This window comes from Diceros bicornis, chromosome 1 (assembly GCF_020826845.1).
Source record: "Diceros bicornis minor isolate mBicDic1 chromosome 1, mDicBic1.mat.cur, whole genome shotgun sequence".
NCBI lineage: Eukaryota > Metazoa > Chordata > Mammalia > Perissodactyla > Rhinocerotidae > Diceros > Diceros bicornis.
In genome coordinates this window covers 59,727,759-59,742,324 of record NC_080740.1, presented here as the reverse complement: position 1 = coordinate 59,742,324, position 14,566 = coordinate 59,727,759, and the positions used below count along the sequence as shown (strand labels likewise).

Below are 14,566 nucleotides of genomic sequence, written 5' to 3'. Positions count from 1 at the left end.
TAAGAAGGATAATAAAAATAAACAAAAGGACCAAAGACTGCTCTTTGGTTATATTGAAGGGCTTAGGTCATGAAAGGGGAAGTCAAGAAAATTGGGGGCTTTACTTCCTGACTCTTCTCCTTTTCAGATCAAATGATTGATAAAACAAAGGTGGAGATATCTGAAGCCAAAGCCACAGAGCTGGAAAAGAAGGTGTGTATGAGAGACCAAAAAAAATTGGGGTATATCTCTCTTTGTCTAAGGATTATGATTTTTCTGACATGTGAAACAATTACCAGTGATATTTTGAAAGCATTCAGCATGCAGTAGCAGTTCCTAGGAGAGATCCTTCTGGTATAGGTTACTCAGTGGAGAAAGTGGTGTGGATGTAATCATGAGGGGCTAGTTAGTGGTGAGTTTGCACAGTTCTTGGGCCTCTGGGCAGGATAGGAAAGACAGAGGACACTCTTATATAATAGGGACAGCACTCAGGTTTGCTTGGTATCTCAGGCCTCTTATTCCTAGAACAACAGGAACTGGAATATGTCTAAATTCTCTTTTTTTCTTTGGTTGTTAAGATCGCCTATTGTGGGTGATAGGTTTTTGATACTAGAGACTACTGGGATTGTGCATGATAGCTGTCCTGGTTAAATGTCTTTAAAATCTTAGGCTTTTTTAAAATTATAATTCCAAAAATGGGTAGACAGTGGAAATGATCCCTGGTTTCCCCCTCCTTTAACCTTGATTTTAAGGTCAAAAATTTAAGGTGCTCTTTTTCCCAGGCATTCCCTGGGTCATTGAGCTCCATAGATCAAGGATTGGCACAAAACAGTAAATTATTGGGTGCTTCTTGCTGAGATGGAGAGCTCCTGGGAGCCTGATTCCTTTCTCCTTTAGCTGGACTCAGAGTTAACAGCCCGACACGAGCTACAGGTGGAAATGAAAAAGATGGAAAGTGACTTCGAGCAGAAGCTTCAGGATCTTCAGGGTGAAAAGGATGCATTGGATTCTGAAAAGCAACAAATTGCCACAAAGAAACAGGACCTTGAAGCAGAGGTGTCTCAGCTCACAGGAGAGGTAACTTCTGAGCCGGGAAGGCAGAGTGGCCTGTAACTGCTGTCAGCAGCCTCAGGATGAGCCTGTCTTGGAGCAGGAGTCAGTCATCTTACTCGTAGGAAGAGTTCAGCTAATAGTAGGTAATCTAGTTAGATAGATAGTACATATTTTTTAAATCATTTCCTGTTTTTTGTTTTATTTTGGGGGTAAGTAGTATATAAGATAGAAAATCTGGAAAATATAGAACAACATAAAGAATAAAATGAGTCACAGTACTACCCAGAAATGAAGATAATACTCTTCTAATAAATTTAGGAGCAAAAACTGAATAAACCATTCTCATATTTGCTGTTTTTCTCTTATTTTAGTCATCTCTGGACAGATTTATCCCCACACACTCTCTCTGCAATTGTAAATATTTAAATGATCTGTGATATCTGATAACTTGATCACTTATGTGGTTATATAGTTACCTATATAGCACATATATTAATTATATAACTAGAATATTTGTTTTACTTGACCATTGCATTTTCTAATCAAAGTGAGAGTTGAAATTCATTGCCTTTTTATTTATTTTATTTTATTGTGTGGAAGATTAGCCCTGAGCTAACATCTGATGCCAATCCTCCTCTTTGTGCTGAGGAAGATTGGCCCTGGGCTAGCATCTGTGCCTGTCTTCCTCTGCTTTATATGGGATGCTGCCACAGCATGGCTTGACAAGCAGTGCATCGGTGAGCTCCTGGGATCCAAACCTGTGAACTGGGAAGCCGAAGCAGAGCTTGCGCACTTAACTCCTGCGCCACGGGGCCAGCCCCTGAAATTGCCTTTTTAATGCAAAGCATACTGAACTAAGAACATGAAGACCTGAATTCTGGTTTTGTCTCTGCCACTAAACAGCTATGTGACTTTAGACAAATCATTTTATCTGACTCCTTTCAGTCCCTTCATGTGTAAAACGAGAAGTTTGGATTAAGTAATGTCTTAGGTCCCTTCTAGGCACAGTACTCCCTGAAGTGGAGTGAGAAGTATTCCCATTGATGTTGTTTCTCTAGGTTGCCAAGCTGTCCAAGGAACTGGAAGATGCCAAGAAAGAAATGGCTTCTCTTTCCACCGCAGTTACTGCTGTAGCCCCTTCCGGCAGTGCTACTGTTTCCCCTGCCCCTCCTTTGCCTGGTGACTCTGGCACTGCTATTCCACCCCCAGCCCCTCCTTTACCAGGAGAGGTTAGCATACCACCCCCATCTCCTCTTCCTGGGGGTGATACCATTCCTTCTCCCCCACCTCCCCCACCTCCCCTTGTCTTATCTGGGAAGGTTTGCATCTCCTCATCCTCTCCTTTGCCTGGGGATGTTTGTATCCCCGCACCCCCTCCTTTGCCTGGGGGTGCTGACATCCCCCTAGTCTGTCTTTTGCCTGAAGGTGCTGGCATCCCCCAACCTCCCCCTTTACCCGGGGGTGCTGGCATCCCCCCACCTCCCCCTTTGCCTGGGGGTGCTAGCATCCCTCCACCCCCTCCTTTGCCTGGGGGTGCTAGCATCCCCCCACCCCCTCCTTTGCCTGGGGGTGCTAGCATCCCCCCACCCCCTCCTTTGCCTGGGGGTGCTAGTATCCCCCCACCCCCTCCTTTGCCTGGGGGTGCTAGCATCCCCCCACCCCCTCCTTTGCCTGGGGGTGCTTGCATCGCCCCACCCCCTCCTCCCTTGCCTGGAGGACCAGGAATGCCTCCTCCCCCTCCCCCTCTTCCTGGTGGTCCTGGAATCCCTCCACCCCCTCCATTTCCTGGAGGCCCTGGCATTCCTCCACCTCCACCAGGAATGGGTATGCCTCCACCTCCCCCTTTTGGATTTGGAGTTCCTGTGGCCCCAGTTCTGCCATTTGGATTAACCCCAAAGAAGCTTTATAAGCCAGAGGTGCAGCTCCGGAGGCCAAACTGGTCCAAGGTGAGAATTTCTGTCCATTTCAGCAGTAGATCTTAAAAAATCACTTCAGTTTCCTACTTTGCATTTGTGCATGGGTGAGTTTCCCTTTCTTATGGCTCACATCTGTCTGCCTTAAAGTTCTACTAATGCTTATGTTTATTCAGCATATATGAGGCATCTCCTATGCCATGCATGACCATGGAGAGTTCTTTGAGCCCTGTACTCTGCTATAAAACCTAAACTTAGCTTTAAGTTAGTTTTTTGCCTTTTCTCTGAGGATCTGAGTACCATGGAAACACAGTTTGATAATAGCCATTTCACCAATCTGCAGCCTACTGATAATTGTGCTGATCCAAAAGTTGTGGATTTATGGATATAGCTCCCTTCCCCATCCCGCAGTAAATGAGCTACACAGGATATGTTTCCATGGCACACTGTGTGTTAGAGGGAATTACTTCCACTCTCCCACTGTGTGTTTGAGACCCCTATGATTCTGTGCCAGGCTTTTGCTTACAGAAATCAAGTTAAAGGAGCTTAGGGATTTGTTCATAAAATGAATAAATTTGGCACACAGCCACATTGACGGGATAAATGTAATGTAAGACAAGGGAAGATGTGAAATCCCTAATGCTTCTAAAACTAGAGGATTTGGGGTTGGAAGGAGAAGTAGCATGACTGAATCTAGTTCTTGAATAATCACCAATAAATAAACAGGAAGCATCATCTCCTGATCCCACCACAAGGAACACAGCTGTTCTCTGTGTCTCAGGTTAGTCTTGTTCTAGTATGACATTGCTAATAACCAGCCAGCCACCTCTTTTGCATCGTAATCAGTTTTCTAGGATGGAAAGTACAGAGTTCAGCTTAGTTAACTCTTGATACCCTTCCTGTATCCACAGTTTGTTGCTGAGGACCTTTCCCAGGACTGCTTCTGGACAAAGGTGAAAGAGGACCGCTTTGAGAACAATGAACTTTTTGCCAAACTTACCCTTACCTTCTCTGCCCAGACCAAGAGTGAGTCCCTTCCTGTTTCATGCAAAGGGTCAGTGTAGGACTTAGAATATCCTTTAAATGGGTTTCCCATTCCTTTCCCTTCCCTGGGTGAGGGTTGAAGAGAGATGCGTTTTCCCATTCAGAAGAAAATCATATATTTTTGTATTCTGGGGATGCTGGGGTTGGGAAAGAGAACTGTTTGTTGCATGTAGGTATTACGTGTTAATGTAATTTGTGGCGATATTAGATTAAAGTGACAGAAGCTCAGTCTGGGCCCATTTTGATGATACTCTTAAGTGGTACTACCTTAAGGTGCCATCTCTAGACCTACATACTTAATTGACAAGGGTTGGGCAGAGTCCTCAATATGTCTTGTGGTTGAACAACTCTCTACAGTAACAAAGAACCATGTGTGATTCCTTTTGTTTCTTCCATTTCTTTCCAATATCTGATGGCTTCTCGGAACTTCCTGGCCCTTTGCTTCTGCAGCTTCGAAAGGTAAGAATACAGAAGAGCCTGTTAGTTGGGTCTTTTGAATATTAGAGTAAAAATGAAACAGATATAAAGGAATTTCTCTTTAGAAAACTGAGACCAGAGATTGGGGTTGATTTCTCTTTTGCTAGTTTTTTTTAGAGTCCAGTAGGACTGGTAGCTGTGATGTTAACTGACAGGGAAGAAAATTATTTTAAGTTGAAGCTACCATATACTTGTTCTTTCTTTGGAAGGTGAGGGACAACTTAAGTAATAATAATCATTACCTTACATTTGGGTTGTGTTTTACAATTTTCAAAGTGCTTTAACTTCTGTTGCCCTCTTTGACACGCAAAGAAACCTTTTGAGATAGGCAGGATGCGTATTATCTCCCTTCTGTAGCATATATAGACTGAACAGTTAGGTAGCTTGCCCAAGGTTATATGACCAGATCCAGGGATCTTGAAATTTGATCCATTTTTTTAAATATAAATTCTTGCTTTTCTTCTTCACCTTCATATCTTCCCCTTCATTTTAGGAGATCTGATCTGTTCTGCCCTCTTCTTTCTTCACTTCCTAATTCTTGTGGTTTTGTGCTGCATTATGATGGAACACTTGTAGTTATTTCCCCTGAGGGATACAGTATTTGAAAGATCTTGTCATGTACTTAATGACAATCATTGCCCAATAATTTTGTATTTCCATCTACTTCCAGCTTTTTTGTTTATTTGTAGATTTATTATGACGAAAATTAAGTGTAACTTTGGAGCATTTCCCCTCTCCATCTTCAACCTAGTAAATAAGCATTTTTAATAATATTTTTTTTAAATAATGTTATTTATTTATGTTTTCCCCCAAAGCCCCAGTAGATAGTTGTATGTCATAGCTGCACATCCTTCTAGTTGCTGTATGTGGGACGCGGCCTCAGCATGGCCGGACAAGCGGTGCGCCGGTGCGTGCCCGGGATCCGAACCCGGGCCGCCAGCAGCGGAGCGCGCGCACTTAACTGCCAAGCCACGGGGCCGGCCCTAAATAAGCATTTTTAAAGACAATTATTATTTTTCTCCTTAAGTGATCTCGTGGAACCAGGCTGCACTTTGTTCTAATAAGGAGCCTAACAGATTGCTAGGTGCTTTGTGTGGCCCCTAGTTACATGAGTGTATGTAGGAGTGTAAGATCACAGTGTTCAGGCTTGTCCCGTTGCCCTAGCATTCAGGGCAAAGTGGCCTTTTGCTCTTAAGAAGACTGTCACCTTCTGAACTAAAGTCCAGCCCAGGGGATTACTTCCACCCTCTTACTTAAAAATACTGTGATAATGATCACTTATACTACTCTAGTATATCAACAGACTAGTTAACAATGAAAATCAAAATCAAATGATTTCCTAATTTGTAATTTCACGGAATCTATCCCTGTGTTGGCCTCTGGGATAGATCCCTTTCTTGTGGCTGTGCTCTGAGTGCCACCGCAGTTGTACAGGGATTGGGCCCTTTTCCTCCCCGGTTATGTCCCCATCCTTCTTTTATCCTGTACCTTTGTGTTACTATTGATTGTAGTGGGGTCTTCTGCAGTTTAGTGGTCTTCCTTGGCATTATATTCCCGCTATGAATTAGTATATAGTATTTTTAAAATACCCAGGCAAGACCTTTTCTCATCTTTTGTTATTTTCAGCAGTGTAACCAAACTTTTTAATGCTCCTTCAGCTCAATTTCTGCTCTGGAAATTACTTTCTATTCATTGAAGGTTCTAACTTCCTATAGCTTTGGGTTTTTTTTCCTTAAATTATTCTTAGAAATCTCTGTATCTTAATCTAAAAAGAATATTTATAAATTAGTCAGTTTAGTTTAGTGGCAGTATTGATTTTCATGTAGCAATAATCATCACTAGTAGATTGCTGCTATTTTGATGCAGGAAATTTCTAGCTAGTCTTTATCCTTAGTTTTAGTTAGGACCTTCAAGTGTTAAATTGGCACACTGTCTTAATTTCCCAGTCTTTCCATTAGGAAACACTGGAGGAGGTGTTCTCAAAAATTATTAAATCATGAGCAATTTTTTAGACATCCTAAATCTTAATCATTTTAAAAAATTTCTGGAAGAGACTTTTTTTCTTGTCAAATCTAGTCATAAGTACTTACTGTTCACCCAACTCTAACAGTTATCTGCAACACTCAGATGCAGCAAAACCTTCCTGCTTCTCATCACGCATGCTACATCTGTATGGTTTCAGTCATTTCCCCTCAAGGAACAAACACATCCCCTTTTAAAAAATTATTTCTTCTTTGCATTTTCAATGTTTTACTGACTTTAGTGTTGCCTGATTAATTTTTTCTTCTACATTTTCTTATCTTTTTTCCCTGCGAGTTCCTCTGTAAATCTGTGGTGATGCAAGCAGTATTTGACGGTTAGGGCTTGTTTTAATGTGTGTTTCTTCGAGACAAGTAATTGCTTTGATATTGTGTGTATGGGCATCAAGTAGCAGATGGAAGTGCTGCATATGGACCCAATGCCTTGTATAACACCCACTGTGACTGGGTGACTAACTTGCCCTGCCTTTCCAGTTGCGATTTTGACCCTCCCTCTCTTGGTGCTCAGGCTGGCAAACTCAATACAGACTGTTCCCAAGTGGTCCCCTCACAACATGCCCCCGAAAGAATACTTCAGTGAAAAAGACTTTGGGCTTCTTAGAGTTTAGGTTTTTATCAGATAAGGAATTTCAAGCTCTAGAAACTTCAAAGGTGAGGATTCAGAGGACCCAGATCTTATCAGTATGAAAGCAAGGTTTACTTTGCTTCCGGTTTGCTTTAAACATCTCTAGTGTAACATTTCAGAATACCTTCTCCTTTAATCCTTTTTTCAAGTAGGTTACCAGTTTGTTACCAAGTCTCTCATTCATAGTCTTAATATTGATGATATAGTTAAATAATAAATACTCATGACTGCTCTGTAAATGTTAGAAGTAGAGACATAGGTTAGATAACTTTTTCAAGGCTATATAGTAAGTGCCAGAGCCAAGGTTCAGACTCCAGTCTGCGTGACTCCGAAGTCCATGCTCTAGCCCTCTGCTTTCCAGAAGTGTATGTCCCCACCCTGAGAGCTTAGATCCAGAAAAAAGCTGGAAGAAGGTGTATGCTGGCTTCTGCAACCACTTCATTCATTCAGGCACAAATGTCCTTGAATTGACAGTGACTCTTAGGAGTACAAAAAAGGAACACATTAGATTAGGGAAAGTAAGTGAGATACTGGATATTTAGGGTTGAAGAAGCAGAGGAATGTTCTGGTTATGGCACATTCAACTGTAGCAAAACTTATCAAGTTGGAGATAGCAGGCATGCTTATCTGGTACAGTAGAAATCCTGCTTAGATGATTTCAGTCCAGTAGTTGCCAGTCTTGATAAGGAAGTTATTTGGACACTAGGTTTTCATAATATTGCAGTATTTCCTCCCTCACTTGCTAAACACAAGTCCCTGCTCTTTGTTAAACGTGGCTGTATTCCCCTTATATTTTACTGATACCTGAAACCTCTCATATACCTACTGGCTCCTCCAGGAATGTACATTAAAGAAAATATCCGCCTCACTCTTTTTTTTTTTTTTTTTTAATTTTATTTATTTATTTTTCCTTCAAGGCCCCAGTAGATAGTTGTATGTCATAGATGCATATCATTCTAGTTGCTGTACGTGGGACACGGCCTCAGCATGACTAGGGATGCGGTGCGTCGGTGCGCGCCCAGGATCCGAACTCAGGTCGCCAGCAGCGGAGCACACACACTTAACCGCTAAGCCACGGGGCCGGCTCCCGCCTCACTCTTTACATCTGCCTCCTATAGTCAAAGGTCTCCAACCACTGCCTCGTTAAGGTTCAGGAAGATGTGTGCCTTTTTACTAAGAGAAGAGCTAAGACAGAGGAACTGGTCCTGAGATTTATATTACAGGTTCTCTTAAACATTTTTCTCTCTTAAGGATTAGTCTCTTGTTTCTGAACTCTTGACTTCCTATAAATTAGGAATTTACTTAGTTGATTTATTCTTTGCCAGGGAATATTTTCTATTGATTTGATAGACAGTACTATAAAACTTCTAGTCCTTGTTCACTTTCTCACTTTCCTTATGGTGCTCAGCAAGGAGTCGTTTATCGTGGTCTCCTTATTGACTCTGCTTCTTGAATTCTTTGGGAACATGTTCAGTAGTTAAATTTTTTTTTTTCATCTTCTCCTAGGGAGCATTTCTATCACTGTGGTGGCCTCAGGTCATTATTTATATGTGCAAGATAACTAGTTTTTCATTCTGCTTTCCTTCTAACTCTTACTCTCTTTTGTTGATGACATGATCCCATTAAAAATCTCTCTTGAAACATGGTGATAACTAATGTCCTAAGTAGAGTGATGTTTTTCTTTTTAGGTTTATTCCTTCCTTCCAAAAACCTTTTGGACTCCAGATCCACAAGCTAATCACCCTTAGTAGGTGTGCAATGGACAATATGTAGCATTAGACCCTCTCCCTGTTAAAGTGTGAGGTGCATTATGGGAACTGTGAGCATCAGAACAGTTCTCCAAGTAGTTAGTGGCAGTAATTTAGAAAGAACTCTTGCTAAAAACTAAGATCTTGACCAAGAGCTGAGAATTTCATAAACAAGAACAGTATTCTAGTTAGGGTTTGACTGTGTGGGTCCCAATCCCAAGGTTTGTGCTCTTGTCTCACAAGTGAGAACTGTTGGCAGCAATGAGTGGGTTTAGCTATCTGCTCCTCTCCCAAAACCTTCTTGGTTCAGGCTTTAACAGGAGCCTGTGGTGGGGAAGCAATCCCCTCTTTCCCAAAAGGGATATAAGGGTCTTTTTCCTTTTCCCTGTGATCCTCTTCTGTCTGCTAGGTGGCATCCACCCGGTTGAATCTTTATCAGGAAATGACCTAGTGAATCTTTACAGCTTCTGCAACTTTAACCTCTAGACATAAGATTTTGGTAAGGGTGCAACATGCCCCACCTTATTCAGTGAGTCTCTTGTCAGAAAGGGGTCTGTTCTGTCAGTTCCTTACTCCTCTTAAGTGTATAAGATTAGGTTCTATTCAAGTGAACATTTGTTGGGATTGTTGTCTTTTAATTACTAACTTCTCTTGGGTTTTGAGTAGGGTTAGACTGTTAGGGAAGTTCCATAATATCAGATAGTACTCCCTTATGATTTAAAACATAAATCTATCCTTATCACCTGGGGTTACGAGGAGTGCTGCACATTTAATAAGTACACACCTCCTGGGTTGTCATCTCCCCGTCACCAGTAGCGTAAAAGAAGAACCTCAACTACCCCCTCACATACTCTTCTATACTCCCAGCCTTGCCATCACTATTTGCTTTGAATCCACTGGATCTGACGTTATGCCCTTTATCTTGGTTTATGTCACTCAACCACAGGAGGCCCCAGACCGGGTTATCCTCATCTCCCGTACTGGAATCCTCGTAAGGTTCTGTGTATCTCCTATTTCGTCTTCTCCTCTCATCCCACCTGAACTCTGGAAGCCTGTCCACCGTGCCCTCTGGAATTCATGTTCCCTTACTAGCAAAATCTCCAGTGTCATCAGCTTCACCAGAAACTTGGCTTTCTCTCAACACCGCTTTCCCTCTTGCCATCTTATGTGGTTGTTTTTTTCCTCCCATAAATGTCACCCCTATGGACCTGGAGATGGGGTAGATGTCCTCTTTGTTCTTCATTGCCACTTTCAGGTCATTCTACCTTTCTCTTTCCTAAAAACCCATAATTTTGACTCTTACAACATCAAATTATATCACCCGTTTCCTGTCTTTGTGCTATCGTCTACTAATATCCCGTCACTCCTCCTGTCTCAACCAGTTAGCTCCTGGCCACTCTTTGCAGTACTCCAATACCACTCTTATCTTATTTCTTAGTGATTTCTATGCAAAAGGGTCATGATCCTACCAATATTCTAGCCTCGCAAGTCCTTGAATTCTATTTTTCTGGTGATCTTGTCCTCTGCCCTATTTCACCTGTTCCCTCCTATGGTCATCACCAATAACTGCAGCCCTTCCACAGTCTGAATTTCATATCACCCACGTTCTGTCTTTTTACCTCGCTCTCTGACCCCAGCAATCCTCCAGCCCCTCTGAGACTTCCAGTCCATTTGTCTTACCACCTTTTCACTGTCCTTTGTCCCCTCGATGACTTCACTCTCCTCCTCAGCTAAGATTCCATGGTTAATCATTGTAATAATCACTCCCTTGTTTTTTTTCCTTCTATTACCTGTCTCTCACATCATCATACGTGATTGGCAAGACCGCAGTCCTGGTTAATTCCATCTCGATCCACCCTATACCTGTTGCTGTGCAAGTGAACATGGCTGGAGAAAAACATGCAGCTGGCCCTCCTTGATACACTTTCTTCGCTTGGCTTTCAGGACGGCAGATGCTCTTACTCTTTCTTCTACCTCACTGGCTATTCTTTTTTTTTTTTTAATTTTATTTATTTATTTTTTTTCCCCCGAAGCCCCAGTAGATAGTTGTATGTCATAGCTGCACATCCTTCTAGTTGCTGTATGTGGGACGCGGCCTCAGCATGGCCGGAGAAGCGGTGCATCGGTGCGTGCCCGGGATCCGAACCTGAGCCGCCAGCAGCGGAGCGCGCGCACTTAACCGCTCAGCCACGGGGCTGGCCCACTCACTGGCTATTCTTTCTCTGGCTCTCCTCAGTTCAATTTGCAGTGTTGCTTGGCCCTTGATGCTGCCAGGCAATCAGATGTTAGACATTTCTAGTCCATTCAATTCCTTACTCTCCTAAATGATTATTTCACACCTTTTCTCTCCTCAAAAGGTGCAACATCTCCCTCATCTTCATTCTCAGTTGAGGATGTTTTCTTTCTACTTCACTGAGAAAATTCAAGTGGAAGAGGAACTTCATAGACTTCTACCATTATTTTACCCTCTTTCTGTGACTTGTCTGAAACCAGTTCCTGAATAATGTGATATCCTCATTTCAACAAATGTATAGAATACACTGAAAATATAAAATCTGCCTCTCTCCCCTCTGAGTGACCGTGGTTAACCATACCTTTCATATGCATATATTGTTCTAATAAAGGAATGGGCAAGATCCTTTTCTCCTTTAGTTCATGTGAGAAAATTTGGGAAATTTTCAAATAGAACCTTACTGGAAAATTAAGGGACAGGAAAATTAAAACATAAAATTATAGAAATGTGATGGTATACACATTTTTAAATGTAGTCTGTGTGATCCCATATGGTATATAGTGTTCTGCATTTTGCTTAACATGTTTCAGCATCTCTGATGTCATTACATATAGATCTACCTCATTATTTCTAATGGATAGTTGAATTTTGTCAGATGAGTCATACGAATATATATAACTGATCCCTTACTGAGAATTTAAGTTACCAATTTTTATATTACAAGCAATGCTGCAGGAAACAGCATTTTATATTTATCTCTGTATACTTGTGTTTCTCCACAGTAAATTCTTTTTTTTTTATTATTTTATTTATTTATTTTTTTCCCCCAAAGCCCCAGTAGATAGTTGTATGTCATAGCTGCACATCCTTCTAGTTGCTGTATGTGGGACGCGGCCTCAGCGTGGCTGGAGAAGGGGTGCGTCGCTGCGCGCCAGGGATCCGAACCTGGGCCGCCAGCAGTGGAGCATGCGCACTTAACCGCTAAGCCACGGGGCTGGCCCACTCCACAGTAAATTCTTTTTTTTTTTTTTTTAATTTTTTTTAAATTTTTCCCCCAAAGCCCCAGTAGATAGTTGTATGTCATAGTTGCACATCCTTCTAGTTGCTGTATGTGGGACGCGGCCTCAGCATGGCCAGAGAAGCGGTGCCTTGGTGCGCACCCGGGATCCGAGCCGGGGCCGCCAGCAGCGGAGCGCGCGCACTTAACCGCTAAGCCACAGGGCCGGCCCCACAGTAAATTCTTAAAAATAAAATTTCTGGGCCCAAATTGCTAGGTATAGGATCGTACCAATTTAACATTTCCACCAAAAATAAATTATTTATCCTAACGTCTGATAGGGGAAAAGTGATATCTTGTTTTAATCTGACCACAATGAGACTGCATCAGAGATTTTCCTTTATACTTTGACTCTTTCCTCATCTGTAAAATGAGATAAATGAACCTAAAGATACCTTTCAGTTCTAAACTTCTGATTCTGTTACTATCTTTTTTTCTTCTTTTTTCTTGCATAAGCTGTGTTGGATGTTATCTGTCATCATCTCAAACTCTTCTTTTGTTTTGACAGCTTGCTAAATAAGTAAGTTCTTGTGTTGTTTTGTTTGTCTTGGTCTGAGTTTCATTCTCCTTTTTCTGTGCACTGGGGTCAGGCACTAGGAGTTGCTGCTTGCTTACAACCAGTATTTGAGGGTGTAGAGCTAAAATAGTGCAAAGCTTTAAAACTTTTGCATGAAGGCTGCTGATGTAGTTTCCATGGAAGACTTACTGGTGGAGATTTATGGAGGGTGTCATCAGATAAAGATAATTAAACTTTAATTCCTTCTAAACTGGAGGAATTTGATATATTGTATCTGCAGTGTGCTCTTCTCCTTTTTGCCACCAGATGGCACATGGATCTCTTCTATTTTAGATATGTCATTGTTACGTCCGCTAGTGATGTAGTCACGTTGGAGAGAGGCAACCTCTCTTGTTTTCAAATACAAACTGCTTGGTATGCTGCCCTCTACCTGTCAGGAAATTCATTTGGAGGACTGATCAGTAAAATTAGGCCAAGAAGCTGTAGCTTGCGCTTTTACAAAAGGATCTTGTTGCATTGCAACTGGTATTTTTAATAGGAGCAATATTAGTTTCCTTTGGGGGTCTCAGAAGCTGGAGAAGGTTTTTGGTTTTGTTTTTGTATGATAGCTTCATGAAGGCATAACCTTCCTTTCAGAGGGCTTAAAGAGAGGATTGTATTTTACCACCTTGGTAGAATTATATACATTATATACATATTTGTAACCCCATCATATACACATTCATAATCCCATCTCTGTCTCAGTTTCTACTAAATAGCTGCTTGAAGCACATAATAAAACTACACACTGATTATATACTGATAACTTCCCAGAGATGCTATACTGAATTCATTTCCTTCAGGGAATTCCTCTGGCCTACTTTGGGTCGAATTTGCTTGTGCAGAAAGTTTTTTATAGTCAACCCTTCTGTGTCATTTGTTAACTCCTAATTATCCCAAGATAATCCCAGTTTTAGAGCCTCTTTCTAGCTATTCAAACTCTAGTGTGTACCTGTATTACTATTCTAGACATATATAGACTGAAACTGTATCTTTTAAACCCAAGATACCATCCGCCATTATCTGCAGATTCCAGATTTGATTTCTGACAAAATGTCCTTTTAAATGACATTGTCTCAGACTTAGACCATCTTGTAGGGGAATCAGATTGCCTAAACTTCTCTCCTCTTGGTGCAGTCAGTCCCCATACTTAAATGTCTGTTTCTCCCAGTAATTCCCAAGCTTTAGTGTGCATAGGGATTACATGAGGAGCTTGTTAAAGGTGTAAATTCCTGGACTTTACCTCCAGAGAGTCCAAGTTACAAGGACTGTAGAAGAGAACATTTTTAACAAGCACCCTATGTATTTTTGTTAAAGATATACTAATCTGGCTTGATCTGCTTCAGTGTTTCTTTTTCCATTTTCTACTTGCTGTCTTCCCACTCTCTGCCATAGTCTAGAAGCTGTTCTCTACTTTTTCTCATGATAACATTTTGATATCTCTCTCAGAGTAGGTCATTGTAAAAGTATTATCCTTTTTTTTATGGAGGTCAAACAAGTTTAATTAAGAAACAATTTGACATTTTCTATTGACTGCTAACATTTTGGAGGTGCTACTTCAGGGGAACTTGTTTTTACAAAATTCTTTTCTTGCCATCATCCCCGCGAGGTCTCAATAGGCATCTTAGAAGGATGTTTTGAAGAAGTTCTCCGGGGTCAGTGAAGTAGCTGCAGACCACTTAGAGACTAACTAGGCTAGAGAGGATGGATGGAGGACAGATGATTAGAGGTCTCTCAGGCTTGTACAAAAAGATGGAGTTGTGAGAAACTGGAGGAAGTACAGATCACAATTTGTTGCAGCTGTGCAGACATGACTCTTGTTCCGGTGTGGTTATTCCCTCA

The 14,566-nt window shown here is 41.6% G+C and overlaps 1 protein-coding gene across 2 annotated transcripts in view; it reads left to right on the top strand.

Moving 5' to 3' along the window:
• Positions 1-14,566, top strand: part of DIAPH1 (diaphanous related formin 1) — a 109,757-nt gene that overhangs the window by 34,923 nt on the left and 60,268 nt on the right. For both annotated transcript variants that reach the window (XM_058542751.1, XM_058542746.1), the window contains 5 exons: positions 128-192; positions 877-1,056; positions 2,091-2,978; positions 3,857-3,971; positions 4,440-4,448. In XM_058542751.1, coding sequence (XP_058398734.1) covers positions 128-192; positions 877-1,056; positions 2,091-2,978; positions 3,857-3,971; positions 4,440-4,448 — 1,257 coding nt within the window. The remainder of the gene's footprint in view (positions 1-127; positions 193-876; positions 1,057-2,090; positions 2,979-3,856; positions 3,972-4,439; positions 4,449-14,566) is intronic.